This window comes from Dromiciops gliroides, chromosome 4 (genome assembly GCF_019393635.1).
Source record: "Dromiciops gliroides isolate mDroGli1 chromosome 4, mDroGli1.pri, whole genome shotgun sequence".
NCBI classification, from domain to species: domain Eukaryota; kingdom Metazoa; phylum Chordata; class Mammalia; order Microbiotheria; family Microbiotheriidae; genus Dromiciops; species Dromiciops gliroides.
Genome location: NC_057864.1, coordinates 159,948,018 through 159,971,110, shown reverse-complemented (window position 1 = coordinate 159,971,110; position 23,093 = coordinate 159,948,018). Strand labels below are relative to the sequence as shown.

Genomic DNA, 23,093 nt, shown 5'->3' with positions numbered 1-23,093 from the left:
TTGGTTTTTTCTTTCTAATGTTGCTGTCATTGTATAAATTGTTCTCCTGGTTCTGCTTACCTTACTCTGCATCAGTTCATACAGGTCTTTCCAAATTTGTTTGAAATCACTTCATAATTTCTAACAGGAATTCTAATGTATTTCATTATATTCATGTACTATAATTTTTTCAACCATTTCCTAATTAATTTTGTTAAGTCATTTTTCAGTTGTGTTTGACTCTTTAAAACTTCATTTGGGGTTTTCTTGGCAAAGATACTAGGGTGGGTTTCCATTTCCTTCTCTAGTTCACTTTATAGGTGAGGAAACTGAGGCAAACAGGATTAAGTGACTTGCCAATCTTCCTGATTCCAAACATACTGCTCTATTCTCTTTGCCACCTAGCTGACCTCCTAATTAATGAGTACCCCCTCAATTTCCAGTTCTTTGCCACTACAAAAAGGACTGCTTTAAATTTTTTTGGAAGATGGGTCTTTTCCTTCTTTATTTGATCTCTTTGAGTTTTAGGTATAGTAATGGAATAGTTGGGTCAAAGAGTATGCCCATTTCAGTGAGTTTTGGTACATAGTTCCAAATCACTTTTCAGAATGGCTGAACTCATTCACAGCTTCACCACAAAATACCTATGTGTGTTTGTTTTTCCAGAGCCCTCTAACAATTATTTTCCTTTTTTATCATCTTTGCCAACCTGATGGGTGTGAGATGGAAACTCAGAATTACTTTAATTTGCATTTCTCTACTTATTAGTGATTTGGAGCATTTTTTCACATAGCTATTAATACTTTGAATTTCCTCCTTTGAAAACTGCCTGTTCATTTTATATCTTTTGACCATTTATCCACCAGGAAATAGTTCCAATTTTTATAAATTGGAATCCATTGCTTATTTATAGGAGATCTTTATCAGAGAAACTTGCTGCAAAGATTTTCTTTCATGGTTCCCTTTTTTAAATTATTATTATTATTATTTTTAGTGAGGCAATTGGGGTTAAGTGACTTACCCAGGGTCACACAGCTAGTAAGTGTTAAGTGTCTGAGGCCAGATTTGAACTCAGGTACTCCTGACTCCAGGGCCGGTGCTCTATCCACTGCGCCATCTAGCTGCCCCTCGTGGTTCCCTTCTAATTTTTAGTGCATTGTTTTTGTTTGTGCAAAAACTTTTAAATTTCATATCATCAAAGTTGATGATTTCCCCCCATGATTTTCTCTGTCCTTTACTGGTCATAAACTCTTCCTCTACACATACCTGTGAAAGGTAATTTTTATCCTTGCTCCTCCAATTTGTTTATGATGTCACCCTTTATATCCGTGCCATATTCATTTGGAGCTTGTTATACAATGTGATATGGTCTAAATCTAATTTTTACCAGACTTCTCGCCAGTTTTCCCAGTAGTTCTTGTCAAATAGTGAGTCCTTAGCCCAGTAGCTCAGGTCTTTGGGTTTCATGAAAACTAGGCTACTAGCTTTCATACGCTATCTGACTCATTTTCTTCATCTGTAAAATAGAGGGATTGGACTAGGGGATCTCTAAAACTCCTCCGCTTCTAAATCCCCAAGTAGCCTGCTCGGTTCAAGAGTTAGGTAACACCATAAGAGTAGCAAGAAATGATTATTGTACAATATATAAAGGGTTATGAGAAGTAAATTCTGTATGATCTGTATTCTGTAGTGATCCTGCATGATCCTAGCATGATAGACTGTCATAACTAGGTAAGGTTCATGGAGGAGCTGAGATATAAGCTAGCTTTGAAAGGATAAGTTGTATTGGAAGACGCGGGGTGAGGGAGGCTATTCCAGGCATATTTGGGAAAGGAAGAGTAACCCATCTATACTGGAGTAGTGTAAAATGGAAAGGTTGATAGAAGCCAGACTGGGAAACACCAAGCTGAGAGATATGGATTTTACACTCAAAGTGAGGGGAAGCTTCAAAGGTTTTTTGAGCAGGAAAGAGATATGCCCAAAGCAATATTTCAGCACAATTCATCTGAAGGGGATAGGTAGTACTTACTAAAGAAATGGGAGGATTTATTGGAGTCTGAGATCTCATATTCACAGAATTTTAGAGCCAGAAAGGACTCATTTTCTCTTGTATATTTCAAGTGACACCTTTCAACTTCATCCTGTCCACTCTTTTTGCCTCTGCCTCAACCACTTCTTTCTCTGTGTCCCTTTTCCTTCCTACTCTCCATTGATCTCTCTTCTTCCTTGTCATTCTCTTTTTATTTATACTTCTGCGTCACAAGGAGACTGTGTGTGTGTGGGGAGGTATGGTTCAGAGAACAAATCCAGGCTTAAGATCCCCCTCTGTTAAATTGCATCCTTTGTTTCATATTACTCAGGTAACCTCAGGGGAGCAGTGGAACCTCTGAGACAGGTGGAGAGAAGCTCAGGAGTTTAGGGAGGAGGTGTGGGAGGGGGGAAAGACCTTTGACTCAGAGCCTCATCCCTTTCAGGTTTCCCAGGCTGCTTTCTGGTGTGTCTTCTAGGTGGTGGTGGTATTCGTTCATTTAACAACAATGTTCATTCAGCATTTATTAAATACTGGCTATGTATAAAAGTCTGTGCACCGGGGAGATAAAAGATAATTAAGACACAGTCTTTGTCCTTATGGACAATCTAGCCTCTGTGCCTGTGTACATGTAAATACTCCACCCTCTTTTCTCCCGTTAAAATACTTCTCTTTTTTCAAGGCTAAGTTCAGGTGTCACCTCCTCCATAAAGCCCAACAATTCACACAGGAAAGACCAAATGGATGAGGAATGTCTTTTTGTCTAGACTATGATGTGAAGTGAATGGGAAGATGATTTATATAAAAGGTCACATCTAGAAAATGCACAATTGGAAAAGGAGCTGGTCTAGTCATGTGTTAAGAGTAAGGAATAACATTTGGACAACCTAAGTACTGTATTTGTACCTAGCTGTGGTAGGAGAAATCTCTACCCTAATCAAGGCTAATTTTATTTTCTCTAAAAGGAAAGGAATCTATCCCTGAGACTCCATGACCTGGGTAGATAAGGCTTGAGGCTTTGACTTGGATGTCTAGTGGCCTAAGGTTATAAAAGAGGCCAGCCCACAAGAAATCAATGCTCTTCAGACTGGGTAGATATTCCATAGTCAAAGGAGTCCACACACTCTGCCCTGCTGACCAGACTAATTTCTGTATGGGAAAGGGCATATCTACCTGTGCCGACTGCTATATTTCTGTTAAGTATCCCTTCCTCACTATGTATGGCTAAGTAAACTTTCTTTCTTTCTTTTTTTTTTTGCGGGGCAATGGGGGTTAAGTGACTTGCCCAGGGTCACACAACTAGTAAGTGTCAAGTGTCTAAGGCCGGATTTGAACTCAGGTACTCCTGAATCCAGGGCTGGTGCTTAATCCACTGCACCACCTGGCCACCCTGTCTTTCTTTTTTTTAAATTAGTTTTTAAAAAATATTTTCTAAGGGCAGCTAGATGGCACAGTGGATAGAGCACTGGCCCTGGAGTCAGGAGTACCTGAGTTCAAATCTGGCCTCAGACACTTAACACTTACTAGCTGTGTGACCCTGGGCAAGTCACTTAACCCCAATTGTCTCACTAAAACAAAAAACAACAAAAAAAAATTTTCTATTTCTTATATCGCCATAGATGTCTTTAGTATTCCTCCCTCTCTTCCTTCCATATGATCAATCTTGGGGGTATTTTTTTAGAAAAGAAAAAAATCAGTATTTCTGATTGATAAATTAAAAAAAGCTGAAAACATATGCAATGTGTAACACCTGTGGACCTCCCCTCTCCACAAAGGGATAGTTTAGAGATGTTTTCTCATCTCTTTTAATTTGATTCCTTCTGGACTCTATAATTTTGTTAAATTTATTTTTGGTTTTTGGCAGGTGGTGGTTGTTTTTTTCATTTATATTGTTATGGTTATTGTGTATATTGTTTGCTTGGCCCTGCTTATTTCACCCTGAATCAGTTCATATAAATCTTTCCATGCTTCTCTGTGTTCATCACACACAACAGTTCCAACAGCCTAGTGATATTCCCTTCACATTCATGTACCACAATCGATCTAGTCATTTCCCAATTTATGCGGAATCTACTTTGTCTTCAATTCTTAGCTATCAAAAAAAGTGCTATATTAAATATTTTTTAGTATATGGGGACTTTTTTCTTATTGATGGTCTAATAATGGAGTCTCTGATTCAAAAGGTATGGGCACTTTAGTCGCTTTATTTGCACAATTCCAGAATGATTTTTTCACAGCTCCAGGAATGTTGTATTAGTGTGCCTATCTGTTGCCAACATTGACTGTTGTCATTTTTGTCAATTGATGGGGTGTAAGATGAAACCTCAGTGTTGCTTTGATGTGCATTTCTGTAATTATAAGTGATTTGGAGAATTTTTTCATGCGGAGGTGTGTCCTTTCTATAGGATTTATGGTAGGGTATGGACAAAAATGGAATAGGATGAAAATTTATAGATGGAATGTAAATCTTTATGGTTAGAGGGAGCACCTGCATCAGTGAGATGATGGATTGCTTAAAATAGTTAATAACTATGGAGTAGAAAATATTATTTTCTGATAGACAATAAGCAGATATTTTTTGAACATCTACAAGATATTATAGGGTCTACAAGGAAAATCAATGATATAGGACCTGACCTCAAGGAGTTTGCACTTCATTTGGGAAGACAGTGCCACTACACATGAATCAGTCATGAACAATAAAAGACTGGGTAATATGTAATTAGAGACTAAATTGTGAGGTACAGTATGCTAGGAGTCCTGAGTCCAAGATCTACAAGGGCTAGAGTACTCAGGAAGGCATTATGGAAAGACTTGAACTAGGTCTTGAAGCATGAGTAGGGTTTAGCAAAGAGTGGAGGGCATTCCAGGTGATGGGAACAATATGAATGAAGGTACAGATCAATTACTTTGTGTTCAAGGTCCACAGAGGAGACCAGCTTGACAAGATGATCAGAGGGTGTGTATGGGGAGTGGTGGAAGGCCCTGGAAAGTCAAGCAGAGGATTTTAAACTTGTTGCAGTAGGAAAATGGGAGTCACTGAATATCTTTGAGTCAGGGAGTGGCAGGATAAAGGCAATGTGTATGTGTGTGTTTTTTAAATAAGAAGTTTTTATTGAGGTTTCTTGTTTTTTAAGTATAACCATAATTTCCTCTAGGACCTTTCCCCCCTCCCTCTCCAGAGAGCCATCTCATAAAACAAATACTATTTAAAAAAAAGAAAAGGAAAGGAAATTATCAGCATAATTTTTTAATATATTGAAAAAGTCTCAATACACAATACTTGTAGACCTCCCACCTCTGCCAAGGGGTGGGATGGGAGTGTCTTCTCATATCTCTTCTTTTTAGGCATGGAAGCAGTGTTTACTGAGTATTCTGGGAATTTGTGCAGATAGATGTGAGACAAGTGGAAAGAAGGTCAGTCAGGACATTGATGAAGTAACTAATTGGAACAAGATGTGACAAGATCAGTATCTCAGTGGTTCTACGAAGAATGAAGAGGAAGGGATAAATAACAAAATTAATTCATTCATCCAATTATTCAACAAATATATAAGTGCCTAGAGTGTTCAGATCACTATGCTAGGCATCAGAGGCCACTGCAAAATTATGGCCACTTCCCTCGTGGAGGTGTGTAATTACTTACACATTTCAAAGGGAAAAATCAAGAGGATTTGATGATCCTATACCTGATTAGGTATGGGGAAAGAGGGAGGAGAAGGAGAAGGGAAGAATTAAAGATGACTTCATTTTTCCAGCTTGAATGACTAGGTTATGGTGGTGCCATTGACAGAGACAGGGAGGTATGTCAGGAGAGCTGACTCAGGGAGTAAGACAGTCACTTTGGTTTTGGCCATATTGAGTTTGAGGTCATGTTGGGACATCCACTTGAAAATGTCAACTGAGCCATTTGAGATACAGGCCTGGAAACCCACATATACACAATAGTTGAAGTCATGAGAATAAGTACATTCTTTGAAGGAGATCATACCATCTGTGAAAAGGGCAGGAGGTCAAGGATTGAATCTTGGGAAACTCCCAGAGTTATTAGACATTCCTTAAGGCTCACATGACTATGGGGAGCAATAACTTACCTACCTGTATTTGGATCATTATGGGGACTTTACAGGGATCTTTGAAGGTTTCTTATAATACTAAGAAGTAGGATCTTATGAAAGAGGTCCTGGCTCTATCAAAGAGACGAGTTCTATTCTATTGAGTTTATCAAAGACATCTTGCATTGTTGGGTTTTTAAAATTTTTAAATTTTTTTTACAGGGCAATGAGGGTTAAGTGACTTGCCCAAGGTCACACAGTAAGTGTCAAGTGTCTAAAGCCAGATTTCAACTCAGGTCCTCCTGAATCCAGGGCTGGTGTTTTATCTACTGTGCCACCTAGCTGCCCCACACTGGTTTTTTTGTGTGTGTTTTTTGTTTTGTTTTTGTGTGTGTGTGTGAGGCAATTGGGGCTGACTTGCCCAGGGTCACACAGCTAGTAAGTGTTAAGTGTCTGAGGCCGGATTTGAACTCAGATACTCCTGAATCCAGGGCCAGTGCTTTATCCACTGCACCACCTAGCCGCCCCCCCCCCATTGGTTTTTATTTTTAAATTTTTTTTTATTTAATTTAATTTTTTTTTTTACGGGGCAATGGGGTTAAGTGACTTGTCCAGGGTCCCGCATTGGTTTTGGTTTTTGTTTTTTTTGCAGGGCAATGGGGGTTAAGTGACTTGCCCAGGGTCACACAGCTAGTAAGTGTCAAGTGTCTGAAGCCGGATTTGAACTCAGGTACTCCTGAATCCAGGGCTGGTGCTTTATCCACTGCGCCACCTAGCCCCCACCCCCCTGCCCCGCATTGGTTTTTAAAAATGTATTGATACAACAGGAATTTCCCAATAAACACCCAAACAGACCCCACTACATAATACACATAGGCAGCTGGGTGGATAGCCCAGTGGATAAAGAGCCGGACCTAGAGTCAGCAAGACTCATCTTCTTGAGATCAAATCTGACTTCAGACACTTACTAGATGTGTGACCCCGGGCAAGTTACTTAACCCTGTCTGCCTCCATTTCCTCATCTGTAAAATAAGCTGGAGAAAGAAAAGGCAAACCACTCCAGTATCTTTACCAAGAAAACCCCAAATGGGGTCATGAAGAGTCAGACAGGACTGTAAAACAACTGAACAACAGAACAAAGTACTTACCATGAAAACAGTTTATTGACTGTTAGCAGAAAGGAGGGATTTGTCCTTTAACTTTTACAGTATTGAACTAACACTGGTACTAACCCAGACTGTCGTAATTGACCAAAATTTTATTGCCTCTCCATGTTGACTCCCTTTATATTACTCTGGACATTACTATATTGCATTTTTCACTCTGCTTTTTGGAGCCACATCATACAAGTCTTCCCAGGTTTCTCTGAATTCTTCATATTTGTCATTCCCGTTGGAAATGATACTATTTCATTATATTCATTTACCACAATTTGTTCATCCAATTTCTCATTGTGGGCAAATATTTTGCTTCTATCTTTTTGTGATCACAAATGAAGCTGCCATGCATATTTCTATAAGTATGAATCTTTTATTGCTGCCAGTAACTTCCTTGAGTAGTACCAGTAGTAGAATCTCTGAGTTAATTTAGTAACTTTTTTTAATCAAGTACATCTTAAAATATGTGTGCCTAGTGGAGTAGGGTGAGCAGGAGAAGGTTCCATTCCCTCCCTCCCTCCCTCAAGCACCCACTTCCCAGGATGTTTGTGAGGATCAAATGAGATAATATTTTTCTTGCAATAATATTTATAAAGGTCTTAGCACAGTATCTAGCACTTTCCTTCCTTCTTTTTCTTCCTTCCTTCTTTCCTTTCTACCTTCCTAAAGAGATAATATGGGGGGGGGGGGCAATGAGGATTAAGGGACTTACCCAGGGTCACACAGCTAGTAAGTGTCAAGTGTCTGAGGCTGGATTTGAACTCAGGTCCTCCTGAATCCAGGACCGGTGCTTTATCCACTGTGACATCTAGCTGCCCCCAAGAGATAATATTTATAAAGTGCTTAGCACAGTATTTGGCACATAGTAGGTGCTATTATAAATGCATGTTTCCCTTCTTCCTTCTTTCCTTCCTTCTTTCTTTTCTACCTTTCTTCCTAAAGAGATAATATTTATAAAGTGCTTAGCACAGTATCTGGCACATAGTACGTGCTATTATAAATGCATGTTTCCTTCCTTCCTTCTTACCTCCCTCCCTCCCTTCCTTCCTTCCCTTTTTCCTTTCTACCTTCCTTCCTAAAGAGGTAATATTTATAAAGTGCTTAGCAAGGTATCTGGCACATAGTAGGTACTATTATAGATGTTTGTTTCCTCCCTCCTTCCCTCTCTTTTTTCCTTCCTTCCTTCCTTTCTTCCTTCCCTCGAAGCTAATATTTATAAAGCGCTTAGCATAGTACCTGGCACATAGTATACGCTATATAAATGCTTGTTTCTTTCCTTCCACTCTTTGACCCAGGTAAGGGGGGCTTCTTCTTTCCTGTATTGAGTCTGTTTATATTCCTGCATGACTATGTGTCATATCTAGTCTTTATTGAGGGCACACAGTTTCATAACAGTTTAGTAGGTCCTTAGGGGTGAATAGCAGATAATGAATTGTACCTATCCTTGGCCTAAGGGAGCTCACAGTCCAATAGGGGAGAAAAGACAAACACCCATATACTCGACACAGACATAATTAGAACACCACCGAACTTCTCTGAGGGAAAAAAACACGGTGGTTCAGAGATTAGTTGATGAGAAAATGGGTTGAGTGACTCCAGGAAGGTTTCCTAGAGGAGCTTACCTTAGTTTTAGATGGAAAGAAAAAGGAGAGAAGCGTAGCCCAGAAAGGTTAAGGAAGGAAGGACACAGGAATAAGCCTTGTGTACTTTAGAAAGCCTTCTAACCCTTTTTTTTTTTTTTTTTTGCGGTGAGGCAATTGGGGTTCAATGACTTGCCCAGGGTCACACAGCTAGTAAGTGCCAATCATCTGAGGCCGGATTTGAACTCAGGTACTCCTGACTCCAGGGCCAGTGCTCTATCCACTGTGCCACCTAGCTGCCCCCAGTCTTCTAACCCTTTATGAGGCGTTTTCAAGGTCTTGGAGGGATGTATAAAGGGGAGGGAGCAGGGCAGGTTTCAGGAAAGAAACACAATAAACTGGGTCTCTTGTTAATAAAGTTACAGAGGCAAACAATGGTTAGAGATGAAAGGGACCTTGGAGATCAACTACTCTTAGGAAAATAGATTTGCAGGTAATGCAGTACAGAGGAATTCGTGCTTGCTTAGGGGGAGATGGGAGGAGGGAGGGAATTCAGAACTGAAAATAAGAAAAAAATTGAATTTTAAAAAGAAAGACTGGAAGTCTTTTGAAAGACTCAGAGTCTGAGCCCCAGGCTCGATGCCCACCTCAACACTTAGCAGCTATGTGATGACTCACTTTACTTCTCCAGATGTTCCCTTCATCGCCTATAGAATGAATGGGGTTTATAACAGCCACAGTCCCCACCTCACAGGGACAGTGTGAGACTCAAATGAGATAACGCATAAAAAGTGTTTTGCGGGCCTTACTGCTCCATATAAATGTCAGCTATTGCTATATTTATTTTATATTATTATATCCTTGTTATCATCTCATTCTTCCTATGTTTTTTGGAAGAGGTTCAGATAGAAATTGTCCTGGAACAATCACTATGCTGCTCATTTAATGCTTTCATCATTCTCATGTCCTTCCAGTGTCTTTCCAAAGGCAATAATGTAATCAAGGCACAGTAACACTTCCAGGCATTATGTGTCTCTGACTACTTTTCTATCACCATTAGGAAATTCCAGGTGCCTCCAGACGCCTTGGGACAGACACTTGAAAAGTCAAATCAAACCCAGCTGATGAAGATAGTCTTCTTGTTTAATCTCAACCATAGGAATCTAGTATCATCCACCACATAAATACAAGACTGAGTACAACAGGCTACCTAGGAGAGAGGCCAGGGCAACCCCAAGCATGGTGCACACGTCTACTATAGTTCTATTTAAAGTCTTGTCTATAGTTTACATCCATTTTTTTCTTCCCATTCTTTGGTCCCACCACCACTGGTGATATATCAGGCTGCTGGACTCTGAGATCATGCCATTGACCAGCAGTAGTCTTTCAAGATGTCTTTGAAGATACCTTCTATCACAGATAAAATAATCTTCCTAGATTTTTCCCAGAAAGGTACTGAATTAGTAAGTTGGATTCTGTGGGTTATATCTCAGGAACATCCCACATCCCACCCATGCAGTGAGAAGATATCTGCCTTCTTGCTGAGTTTCTTCTGCCCCACCTGATTCTTCCATTCTTTTTTCTTATTTTTCCCCCCCAGAAATCTTCACCAACCCCTCCCAGAGGTCCTGGTTCCAAAATGTCACTAACTGGTGGATTTGTGGGATAGTGGCTTCTTGAGTATATCTCATCTCTATAGCAATCCAGGGTTATATTTGTGTAGTCAAGCAGAACAAATTCATACATTAACCATATCTAAAAGAGTCAGCTAAGTGGTACAGTAGACAGAATACAATACCTGGTGTATGAAGACCTGAGTTCCAATCCTGACTGAGATACTTCTTAGCTGTGTAACCCTAGGCAAATCACTTCACCTTCCACTCTGTTCCCTCATTATTTTCTCTGGTTGTACCTCATACATGGAAATTTTTCCGTCCTCACTTCTGCTACCTGGCTTCCCCCAATCTCAACTAAAAATCTACCTTTTGCATGAAGACTTTCCTTACAAATTTATTATTATTATTATTATTTACTGTTAGCAGTTAGGTAACACAATGGATAGTGTTGGGTGAGGAAGACCTGAGCTCAAATCCAGCCTAGTACACTTACCTAGCTGTGTGACCTTGAGCAAGTCTCTTAACCACTGCCTACTCCAGTTTCCCCAACTGTAAAATGGGAATAATAATAGCATTTACCTCACAGGGTTGTTGTGAGGATCAAATGAGATAAGATTTGTAAGGTTTTGGGCACAATGCCTAGAATATAGTAGGTACTTAATAGATGCTTCCTTCCTCTAAAATTATCTCCAATTTATCTCGCCACTATCTTGTTTGTACCTAGTTGTCCCCATGTTGTCTCCCCTCATTAGAGTGTGGGCTCCTTGATGTCAGGGATTGGGTTTTTTGCCTTTCTTTATATCTGTAGGGCTTAGTACAGTGCCTGGCACATACTGGGGGTTTAATAAATGCTTGTTGATTTGACTTGCCTGTAAAATAGAGATAATAATAGTACTTCTCTCCCAAGGTTGTTGTGAGGATCAAATCAGGTAACATTATATAAAATGCTCCACAAACCTTAAAGACCTATTGAGCAATGATAGCAATTAAGTATGTCTCATTCTGAGCCTCCAATCCATCGCCTCTCTACTAAGAGGTGGGAGGCATGTTTGGTCATTGGCCATTGCATGGATCAGAGTTTTTTAGACTTTTCAAGTTCTCCTGGTTCTTCCCACTTCATTCTGCATCAGTTCGTACAAGTCCCTTCAAGTTTCTCTAAATCTGTCCCTTTTGTCATTTCTAACAAGTAGTTGACCATTTCCTTCTCTAGCTCATTCTAAGGAAAACATAAGGAAACTGAGGCAGATGGGGTTAAGTGATTTGCCCAGGGTCACACAGTAAGTGATAGGTACCCACTTTGTTTTCTCTTCCTTCCTTCCTTCCTTCCTTCCTTCCTTCCTTCCTTCCTTCCTTCCTTCCTTCCTTCCTTCCTTCCTTCCTTCCTTCCTTCCTTCCTTCCTTCCTTCCTTCCTTCCTTCCTTCTGTGGGGCAATGAGGGTTAAGTGATTTGCCCAGGGTCACACAGCTAGTGTCAAGTGTCTGAGGCTGAATTTGAACTCAGGCCCTCCTGAATCCAGGGCCGGTGCTTTATCCACTGCACCACCTAGCTGCCCCCCTCCACCTCCCCCGCCATTCTTAGTCTTTTCTACAAAACTATATAACTTATTAGATTCCAGTCAGGTTCCCAAGAGGAGTTCCCTGATCCAATATGCCCCAGGAAAGCTGGCTGCTTTGGAACTAGGTCCCTGATTTGGGGATGGTAAGGAATAGATTTCATTGCATAAGTCCAAAGGAGGGAACAATTCTTCTTGAGAGGAGAGGAATTCTGTAAAGGAAACTGAGCAGGGAGGAAGGTGAAATAGGGAGTAAGACCCATCCCTGGGGCAGGGGTGGGGTGGCACAGACTGGACCTAGTTTCCTCCCATTTCAGTTTTCCCTTAGGCAGAGTCAAGCCCTTCTCGGGGACCAGGATTAAAGATCCTTCTTGGATATCAGACCCTCCTTGACTGTAGGATTAGGGCAAGAGATATGAACTAAAAATCCAAAGATAAATTGGGGGGGAGGGGGCAGGAGTGTCACTGAACTTGGATAGAGAAAAAAATGCAACTTTATTTCAATATAATCAGTTTCTTTTGAAAGTCTCTGCATTTTATTGTGCGCATTTAAAGATATCATTCCGAGTCATCTGGTGCCTGCTTTGTACCTCGATTTTTCTCTATGTCTTCATAAGATTTAGAGCTTAGAAGGAAATTGGGAAGGATCATCTAGTCCAAGTTTCTTATTTTACAGAGTAGGAAATACTCAGTGACCTTTCCAAAGTCACAGCAGCAAAAAAAGCAACCTTGGTATTGGAACCCAAATCTTCTAGATTCCAAACGCCGAGGCTGGCCCCTGACACCACACATTGCGCTTAGTGGATCAATGGTCATTTACTGAGCAGCTTACCTGCCCTCAAGTTGCTTACATTTCAGATGGGGAGAGAAAACTAACACGAGAAAACGGGGATTCCAAGCTCCCGAAGACCCTCACAATAGGCCTTTATTGTCTGAGTATATTCATTTGTAATAAGGTTGCTCTGGAAGGGCTCTGACATCACTGCGTGTGTGTTTTGCCTCCCAGAGCTCGGGGTGAGTTTCCCGAGGGGAGGGACTCAGGCTTATTTTTCAGTAGTTCCTTCCTACAATGCCCAGTACAGTTATGCTCTGAGTAGGTCTCAATACATGTTTTTGACTGAATGTTTCTTTCTTTGTCTCTGTTTCTGTCTCTGTGTCTCTGTCTCTCCATGTCTCTGGCTCTCTCTTGTTTCCCAACATCCTTCCCGAGCCCCTGGGGAGCAGGGCTGAGGGGGGGCAGGCAGTGGGAACAGGACGCTCTCCTGTTCTCACCAAGGACAATAAGGGCCGGAAAGGGCCGGAGCCAAGGGCTGGCGCTGAGCCCCCCTCCTCCTTCTTCCCTCCCCAGCCACTGTGTCCCCAGTCCTGACCCTTTGGCATTCCCTCCCTTTGCCCTGATGCTTGGCGGGCTGCCTGGCTCTTCAAGCCCTCTTCCCAGCCCCTGACCCATAAGCCCAAAGATCAGCCTGGGCCACATCAGCACCGTGTTCCGGCCCCATGATTGTGGCCAAGGGGCACAAAGCCTCTGACCTCATGGGGGTATCGCATCATGTCCTTTCCCAGCAAGGAGAGCAGACTAAATGAAAAGTCCTTCTCACTCCTCAACCTCTCTGGACTCCCCTCCCCCATTATACTCCCGTCACCCCTCCAGAGTATTATTTACTCCTGCTTCCTGTGGCGGCAGTGGGTGTCGGAGCCTCATGTGAGGGAGGCAGGGAGGAAACACCTGGTTTCCCTCTATACTCTGAGGCAGAGGACACTTCTCCGTCCCCTCCCCCCTCCCTCCCCTCCCCCTCAGGTCCACACTCACAGCTTCTTGGGGGACAAAAGTACTGAAGTAAAAGAGTAGAGGTCAGGTCCATGACCCTTCTCACCTTTCCCCAGGCTGTGGAAATGCCCTTGGTTTAATGATAGTGATTGAGCTGTTTGTGAGTACCCCCTTGCCAGTGTTAATTGGTGGGTCATAAGCTGACACCCTGAAGCCAGGCACACGAAATGCCAGGCGGCGGGAGATGCTGGCGCCAAACTGCCTTGTAAATGCACACATCTCCTAGGAGGGGGTCATTATCCCTGGCCATGAAGTGCCCCCTCTGCCCACGCAACCAGATGGCAGGTGCCTAGACCTCTCAGCCAGCAGCCTTTCACCTGCTCCAGGGCCCTTCTCACCCCGCCACCCCCAAGATACAATAGGTGGCAACATCTTGCTCTATGCAGGTGCCAGTTTATCTCTGTGGCAGGAGTGATGCCCCAGGGGAGGGCCATCTCACTGTCTGTCTATGTAGGGAGACCTGGATCTTATCCCTTTGCCCATTACCTTCACCACAGGCATCAAGAAAAAAGGAAAGGTTATGGGGCGTTGAGACCAGGCAACACACCCAAACACCACCCAGGCATGAAGGGAAAGAAAGGGACCCAAACCCTTTGATCTACTCTTAGGATAATTACAAAATTCACCTCTCAGAATGTCATGGACAGTGCCAAGCAGGTCCTCCCCCATCTCATCAGACCCAGAGGAAGGTGGGTAATGAGATTTTTCTTCTCTTAGGTTGAGAGTGTGGAGGTGGGCTTCCACTAAGTCCCGACCCCCCCTCCCATACTCCCCATCCCCTCCATCCCCTTCCCCCCCCCTTCTTTCTTAGGAAATGTCATATTGGTGTTTCCAGGCATATTATTTTTCAACTCTTGTTTACAGGCTTTTGGCTGAGGTGAGAACAATGGGAAGTGACAGAGCATCTACATTTTAGAAAGGTGTTGGGAGGAGAGCTGCTACTCCCCTCCCCACAGTCTCAGTGATGCCTCCTGGTGGCTGAAGGCTATTCAAGCACTAACTTAAATTTGAACATGAGTTCTAGGCACCCTCTGCAGGCAGGCCTTAGAAACAGCAAGAGAATTCACACATCACCATCTGTAAGACCACAGAATTTAGAGATGGAGGCAAGTGTGCCGGGAAATGTTTAACAACCAGCTCCAGGTGGTGGTGAAATATATGCCAAACACACTTTTAAATTTAATCTGCAAAACTAACATTTTTCTCCTTCACTTTCTTAAGTCTAAATAACGCACAAAACCAATAAATCAAGTCCTGATTTGTGATGCTTTCTGATTTCCAAAGTGTTAATAAATGCTCACACTGAAAATTTAACAATCAACTCTCTCAGGCACCTAAGAGCTGGTTCCAGCACACCCCTGGCCGGAAGGGATTTTAGAGACTGCTTAGTCCTCTATAGGTAAGAAACAGAGGGGCTAAGTAACTTGCCTAAGGTCACATGGGTAGTAAGTAGCTAAGACTAAGCCCTCTTAGTCAAAAACACTGGCCCCTAACCATTCCTAAAGACAGGCTCTCCTCTCAATGTAAACTAGGGCATTTTGGGAACTGTCATATTCTTCAGGTCTTTCTGACTCCATAACCTAAGTAACCTCCTGTGTGTCTTTGGGTGGGGGGAAGAGGAAGGGGTGAGAGCCAAATGATTCAGAAGCAGGAGATCACTTCTCATCTCAGGGAGGGCCCCATTTTTGGGTTGGGAGACAAAGCACATGGAGACAAGGGCAGGCAAGCCAGCTATGTATAGAGAGAGGACAGGCAGGCAATCCTTTGGAGGAAGTAGGGATCTGTCTAACTTTCTAAACATATGGGCATACACAAAATTTCCATGCTCTCTTTGCAGCCACTAATGGAGTCTTTATTCATGAATTTGTCCAAACTTTGGGGATCATTTCATTCTCCTGATGAGAAACAGAAATGTAGAGCAGTGACTTGCCTAAAGTTACATGATAAGCAAAGGACCAAATTGATAAACTCGAATTCATCTCTTTCCATTATGCCAGACTTACTGTCCATATAAATTATCCTAATTTACCTTTACACCTGGATTTAAGGTCCCTGAAAACATTTGTGCCTTACCACGTGTGGTAAGTGTTGCAGTCATTGCGCCCATTTTCTAGTGCAAATGGCTCAGAGCTCAGGTGATTTGTTCCTGGTGTCATAGCTCTTGTGAGAAGTGGCTCAGACACAGGGTTTTCTCATCCCATCCAACAGGACAGGCTGCTCTTCAGGGAGGGCTGGAGCTGCCAAGCAGCCTGAAAGAACAGAAGAGAGCAGCAGGGCAAAGAATGGAGTGGAGAGTTGGAACAAAATGGGAGGCGGGAAGGGCTGATTTGTGTGGGGAGGGAGAGAGGGAGGAGTCTTAATCAGGGAGAGCATCTTGCTGAGACTCCCTTCACTGCCCAGTTCCAGTGCCCCTTTTCTGGTAAGGAAGACCTTAATGTGCCTTAGCTTTTATTCCAAGACCTAGCAAGTTCTCATCCCCCAGGTGAAGATTGCCGATCACCATTTGGGCTAAAGAAAGGGTGAAAGCAGGCAAATGGCAAAACCCTTGCTAGAACACGGAAGTGCAGACAGTGGAGTATAACAAAAAGACCCCTGTGCCTGTTATCAGAGCTGGGTTCAAAACCCAGCTCAGAACTAATATGTATATCTGATTGCTTCCCGCCTCAGGGAGGGCGGGAAGGAGGGATAGAATTTGGAACTCAAAACTTTAAATAAAAATGTTTATTATTTAAAACAAAAAGACAAAACTCAGCTCTGCTGCTTGCCATGTGAACTTAAAGAAACCACTTAAATTGTAGGGGCCTCATTTTCATCTAGAACGAGGGTGCTGGGCCAGATGACCTTTAAGTTCCTTCCAAGTCATACATGTCCTCTAGCCCCAGCCCTTTGCTCATCGTGGAAGAGATGGTGTGTGCTGGAGCCAGCTCATACCTGCTCAAGAGAACTGAATGTTAAATGTTCAGTGTGAGCACTGAAAATCAGCAAATGCTACAAATCAGAGCTTGATTTATTGTTTTGTTGACTGTCTGGATGAGATTTAAGTGACGGAGAAAATGTTAATTATACAGATTAAGCTTAAAAGTATATCACACAGGGCAGCTAGGTGGCACAGGGGATAGAACACCAGCCCTGGAGTCAGGAGTACCTGAGTTCAAATTCAACCTCAGACACTTAATACTTACTAGCTATGTGACCCTGGGCAAGTCACTTAACCCTCATTGCCCCACAAAAATTAAATAAATGAATTTTAAAAAAAATTTACCAGCACACAACTGTTAACACTATTCAAAATAGACCACCACACGCTAGGTTATAAAAGATTCAGCTTTATTGGTCATTCCGGGGTCAGTTCCTCTTCTTGCTTTTGCCTGTAACCTTGACCGGGGCAATGACTGGTGCAGTTGCCTGATACAAAGCTGAGGAGATTTTGTTGATGTAGTAAAGACCAACCATGGAGAAGATGAAGCTGCATGGTGAAGGAAGGAAAGAGGTCATAATTATAGCCAAACTACCAGGGCCAGCAACTGTGTCCTTGCAGGATGTTAAATCAGGTGATCTGTCCTGGAAAATGGGAATGTGGAACAGGTCGAAAAAGCAGGGGAGTAACAGGGTTGAAGGGTGGGTGTAGAGTGGATGTGGGAGGAGGAAGAAGTCTATGTTCCATGGCTGGTTAGAGGTGGCCTTCTATGTTCTCTGATGCTTTATTTTGGTGTGGAGGTGCCTCATGGGCCTCAAAGGCTGGACAGCACCAGCAGCACTACCAAGTTAGAAAGGCTTTTGGGCCTGGTGATGGATGGTAGGCCTGCTGCCTGAGAACCAGCTAAAGGGAGATGCTTATCAACACAATGGTTGTAGGATGACGAATGTTTTGGCCACAGGGACTCACAGGGATCATCTAATTGAGGCCTGGAAGGAATATCCATGCCAAGGAAAGCATGGATCCTTAAAAAATCAAAGTTACACAAAAGAGGATGAGGCAATAACCAAAGGGAACTAACACGGCAGTAGTAATGGGCCCTGTGCCCCTTGTCATGATGCCCAATACTTACCAGGTGGTCACACAGACACGGTGGATGAGGCCAGAGGCAAAGAGAGCCAATAAGAGGCAGATGAGAACTGGAAGGGATGAAGAAGAGGGCAGAACTCAGAATGGGGACTCCGAAGGAACTTAGGGGCATGTGGGTAGGCAAGAGAATTGGGGCAATCCTTGAATCTTATAAGGATGCCTGGAATAGGCAGCACAGCAGAGAGGGCATTCACCCTACCCAGTGTGAGAAATATGAGTCTGAATCAGAGCTCAGCCCTCCATGATATCCATATCTGTTAATCATTATATCAGAGTGAACCCAGGCCTAGACTCGGAGTCAGGAAGACCTAGGTTCAGATCCTGCTTTGGATACTTACTGACTGTGATTGTGATCAAGTCACTTAATCTGCCTGCCTCGGTTTCCCCAACTGTTAAATGGGGATAATAACAGCACCTATCTCACAGGGTTGTCGTGAGAATAAAATGAGATAATATTTGTAAAAAGAGCTGGGCCTGGCACATGGTAAGTGTTATATAAATGCATATCCCTTTCCCTTCCCTTCCCCTGCCTCTTCCTAAGCCCGTTTACTCATATATAAAATGAGGACACTACCCCACAGCAGCACTAACGTCAAAAAGCTATTGTAAAACTTAAAGGGGATAAAATAACAACAAAATGACACCACCAGAACCTGCCAGTTTTTAAGCACTATGTGTCCCTTGTCATTACTACCAAACTCTCAGGGCCTTAGTCTCCTCTTCTGAAGGATCAACTCAGCACAAACTCCCTCTAAGCCAATCACTTTTCTCTGGTCCTTGTTTCCTCAACTGTAAAACGAGAAGGGGCTGGGGAACAGCTAGGTGGTACAGTGGGTAAAGCACCAGCCCTGGATTCAGGAGTACCTGAGTTCAAATCTGGCCTCAGACGCTTGACACTTACTAGCTGTGTGACCCTGGGCAAGTCACTTAACCCTCACTGCCCCATGCAAAAGAAAAAAAAAAAAAGAGAGAGAGATGGGGCTGGACTCAGTCTCTGGGTCTAGATGGAGGGAATCCTGAAAGCCTGCAGTAGTATCACTTAAGATGTAAGAGAGGGGCAGCTAGTTGGCGCAGTGGATAAAGCACTGGCCCTGGATTCAGGAGGACTTGAGTTCAAATCCGGCCTCCGACACTTAACACTTACTGGCTGTGTGACCCTGGGCAAGTCACTTAACCCCAATTGCCTCACTTAAAAAAAATGTAAGAGAGAGGCTCATCTAGGGGACATGGAAAGGTTTCAGTTTTACTAACTAAAGGTTTTAAGAGAGGAATATTTCTGTCTGGGATTTGGGGACAAAGCTTTGGCTCAAATTCACTGTGTGAAGGTGCTATTTGTCCTGTCCAGCAAGGCAGCTTGATGCAGTGGATGGATCATTGCACTGGGAGTCAGAAGGACCCCCAGGTTCACATCCTGCCTCAGGCTTTTACAAGCTGGGCAAGTATTGAAGCTCTTCTGGACTTCATCTATGAAAATAAGGGATTGGATTGAACAAACTCTGTTCCTAGTAACTGAAGCTGGCATTAAATAACAAAGTACACTCCACTTTCTACTACCTGAATAATCACAGGAGAGATTTTTAAAATCTGCCCTATTTGGCTTGGGGGATAGATCATCTTCAGGACGATTTTAACGCTCGAATCCAAGGCTCTGAGGTGAGCATCTGTTTCAGGGGAAGCTAGAAAGCAGTCTGGCTCTGACTCACTCTTTCTGGGGGAGAAAACTGGAAAGAGTACTGACTGATGTCAGAGATCTTGAGGTAGAAGCCTGGCCTTCTCATGAAATAACTACCTGTGTGACTGTCACCAAGTCGATTAACCTCTATGGGCCTGAGTTTCTTCATCTGTAAAGTCAGAGTTGAACCTCTGAGGTTCCCTGTTCCTTGCCAGCAATAGATGGCGCTACTTCTCAGAAGAGAAAGCAAAACTTTGAATAAAACTGCCCATCTGTCTGGCTCAAACCTTCCCTCCAAGGTAGTTGATGAATGATTTTGGCCTCAGAGGCCTCATTCATCAGCTTCTGTTTCAGAAAACACAGAATGAGGATGATGACAATAGCATTTATAGAAAGCACTTTAAGGTTTGCAAAGTGTGTTACAAATTTTCAACTCATTTTATCCTTACAATGATCCTGAGGCATAGGTGCTATTACTCTCTCCATTTTATAGATGAAGAAACTGAGTCTGAGGTCAGTTAAGTGATTTGTCCAGGGTCACAGTTTGTACATATCTGAGGATAACTTTGAACTCAGGTCTTCTTCACACCAGGCCTAGCACTATCCATGGCACCATTTACCTGCTTTCCTGATGCTCCTGATGTTTTTAGTGTTCTCTCCTCAAATGATCAGGTACCTACTTACCTGTTTACAGATTGTATCCCCTAGTAAACTATAAGCTCCTTGAAGGGAAGGTCTGTTTTTTGTTTTGTCTTTTAACCTTAACAGCCAGCACAGTTCCTGGCATATAGAAAGTATTTAATAAATCATTTTTGTATTGGGGTGAAATGTCTTGACTGTCAATGGAAAAGTGAAGGGAAAATGTATCTGTAAGCAGAGTCCTACTTAATACATCATTCCCTTGGGGCAGCTAGATGGCACAGTGGATAAAGCACCGGTCCTGGATTCAGGAGGACCTGAGTTCAAATCCAGCCTCAGACACTTGACTTTTACTAGCTGTGTGACCCTGGGCAAGTCACTTAACCCTCATTGCCCAGACAAAAGACAAAAAACAAAAAACAAAAAACAAAAAAAAACCCCATCATTCCCTTGCCCTGATTGTTTCTTATACACCCTCTGACCCCCTACCCCCAACCAATCCAGCTCTCCAGAAGGTGAGGGTTCCGATATCCCAGTGCCTGCTGACATCTCCAGATTCTCACTTACTCTCTGGGAAGATCTTGGCCTGGAACCCTTTACCAAAGACCAGATTCTCTAAATTGTTGAAGGCCTGAAGTGAAGGTGTTAAGGAGGATGTAAATGACACATTTCCATAGTGCTTCAAAGGTTACCAAGCACTGGCCTTATTACAACCGTTATGTTGGTGTTATATGCATTTTATCTCTTTCTCTCTCCACCTATATTTCTCTCTCAATATATATTTCTTTCTCCATCTATTTATATATATCTCGATCTATATTCATATGTCTCCACCTATCTATGGCTATCTCTTTACCTCCTTATCTCTCTATATATCTATCTGTATCTATGCATGTATCTCCAACTATCTTTCTACCTGTATCTATCCATCTCTATCTTTATCTCTAGCCATCTATCTATATTTCTATCTCTTGATCTATCTAGTCTTTCTGCTGCTAACAGCAAAGGCCTCCCTCCTCTGAAGCCCCCATTCCCTACTCTCTACCCATATCCCCACCCTTAGAAAGGATACGGTGAGGGAGAAGACAAAGAGTGCTGAGCCCAGCAGTCCCCCTTGAATAGTGAGCCACTCAGTGGAAGCCAGCTGCCGGCTGTACATCTGCATCCCTGCGAAAAGCAGCAGGGACAGGAGCGAAGAGAGGGCCAATGAAGTGCCTGTGCCCACCACTGAAAGGAAAAATTGGGGAAAGAAAGAACAATTTACAATTTGCTCCCCCAAACATTCCTGACTCCCCCCCAAAGCCTATTACAACCTAATATATGATCCTATTGTTGCCCCTGTCCCATGATTTACCAGTTCTCTCCCTGTAATTTACCAGGAACACCCCCAAATTGTGCCTTGTCATTTCAATAATATTCTAGGCCCCTTCTTGATTTCCTATAATGCTTAGTTTCCTGCTAATGCCATCACCATCATTGGGATAATGCCAACAATGATGAGGAGAGTTCTTAACCTTTTCTGTGGTTATTAATCCCTTGGGCAGGTGGGTGAAGCCCATGGACGATCCCTTTTCAGAAAAAGAAAATGTTTTTAAATGCATAAAACAAAACAGGCAGGATTACAAAGGAAGCCAAATGTAGTGAAACATACTTATTAAAAACATTTTTAAAAACAGACCCCAGGTGTAAAACAGGAGCCCCTGTTCTTTGCGGTTGGGCCTTTACGGGATCTCACAACAATGCTGAGGTAGGTGCCATTTTATAGATGAGGAAACCAACTAAGCTCACCAGTGTTCTCCAATGAACACAAATCATGTTCAGTTCCCGCGGAAGTCCTCAAAGGATAGCCCATATTCCTCAATAGTGTGCCAATAACGGTCAGTTCTCCCACTAACACCTTTACTCCCGAGGTAATGCCTCATTCAATCACTCAATCTATGATAAGGCAGCACTGAGCAGAATGCTGGGTTCGAATCCGGACTCTGGCTCTGTGTGGCACCGTGAGGTGGGGGTAGGGGGTTTCACTTCCGGTCTCTGAACCTCAGTTTCCTCGTCTGTAAAATGGGGACGAGAAGTGTTCCAGGCCCCTTCCCAGCGCTCGGTCTCCTTTGAAGCCCTCCCCTTTGAGGATGGCCGGCCACGTCAGCACAGCCGAGGCTTCGGCCCGGGAGCAGCAGAGCTCCCATTCCTCCCTTCTCCCCCCTAACTCCGCCACGGCCCCTCAGCTAGCCCTACTGAGGGTCCCCAGCCAGAACTCGGCCAGTCCCGTTACCCATGATGCTCCACGTGCGGGTCGGCTCAGCACCTCCGGCCCGGAGAAAGGAAGAAATCGAACCGGACTCGGAGAGTTGTGCGCATGCGTCAAGACTTGGCCTTTTCTCTTCTCCTCCTCCTTCCCTTCAACTCCTCCTCCTTGCGCTTGAGTTCGGCGCCATCTGCCGGAAAGGAGGAAGGAGTGCAAGGAAGGCGAGCCCCAGCCACCGCCCCTGCCCCGTCACTCTGCTGATGCACGGAACACTCTGCCCTGTTCTGGTCCATCGCAGTCCGCGCTGCTACATCCTCATTGCCCCTTGTAATTATCTTTTCTGCACTGCTAAATCCAATGCCTCCAGTCCCCTCCACATCACCCTGGGGGTGTGTCAAATTCACCCCACAAGCCCCCTTTGCCCACCATGTCCACCCCTACCCGTAACGTCCCCTCCCCGGTGCTTGTTGCACAGATAATTCCAAGACTCAGGTCACCCCTCCTTGCAGACTCCTGTGTCCCCGTCCCCCCTTCCTGAGTGGTGTCCACCTCCCTCTAGTCCGGTAATCCTGGAGGGTTGGAGTTTGGGGGCGGTGTCCAGATGCACAGACACACCACACACCGATTTGACAGGAGCAAACGTACTCCAGGGAGCAGCAGGACAGTATAGGAAG

At 43.5% G+C, this 23,093-nt stretch overlaps 1 protein-coding gene across 2 annotated transcripts; it reads right to left on the bottom strand.

Annotated features, from left to right (window-relative positions):
- Window positions 1-17,103: 17,103 nt before the first annotated feature.
- KRTCAP2 (keratinocyte associated protein 2) lies at window positions 17,104-22,777 on the bottom strand. 2 transcript variants are annotated; one of them, XM_043999824.1, is made up of 5 exons: window positions 22,447-22,777; window positions 21,247-21,401; window positions 20,742-20,805; window positions 17,847-17,913; window positions 17,104-17,263 (listed from the first exon to the last, which is right to left on the bottom strand). In XM_043999824.1, the coding sequence occupies exons 1-5, from the start codon at window positions 22,448-22,450 to the stop codon at window positions 17,143-17,145; spliced, it is 411 nt and encodes a 136-aa protein (XP_043855759.1). In that variant the 5' UTR covers window positions 22,451-22,777; the 3' UTR covers window positions 17,104-17,142. The 2 variants fall into 2 exon arrangements, with proteins under 2 accessions (XP_043855759.1, XP_043855758.1); XM_043999823.1 differs by lacking the exon at window positions 22,447-22,777 and adding an exon at window positions 21,963-22,440.
- Between the last annotated feature and the right edge of the window lie 316 nt (window positions 22,778-23,093).

Excerpts from the sequence above, each read along its gene's own strand:
- KRTCAP2 (XM_043999823.1), bottom strand. The coding sequence starts at position 22,026 with ATGGGCTATCCTTTGAGGACTTCCGCGGGAACTGAACATGATTTGTGT. Across the intron at positions 17,914-20,741 it reads GGCCAAGATCTTCCCAGAGA|TTCTCATCTGCCTCTTATTG; the intron begins GTAAGTGAGAAT and ends CATCCCTTCCAG. Across the intron at positions 17,264-17,846 it reads CGTGTCTGTGTGACCACCTG|CTTCATCTTCTCCATGGTTG; the intron begins GTAAGTATTGGG and ends TTCACCATGCAG.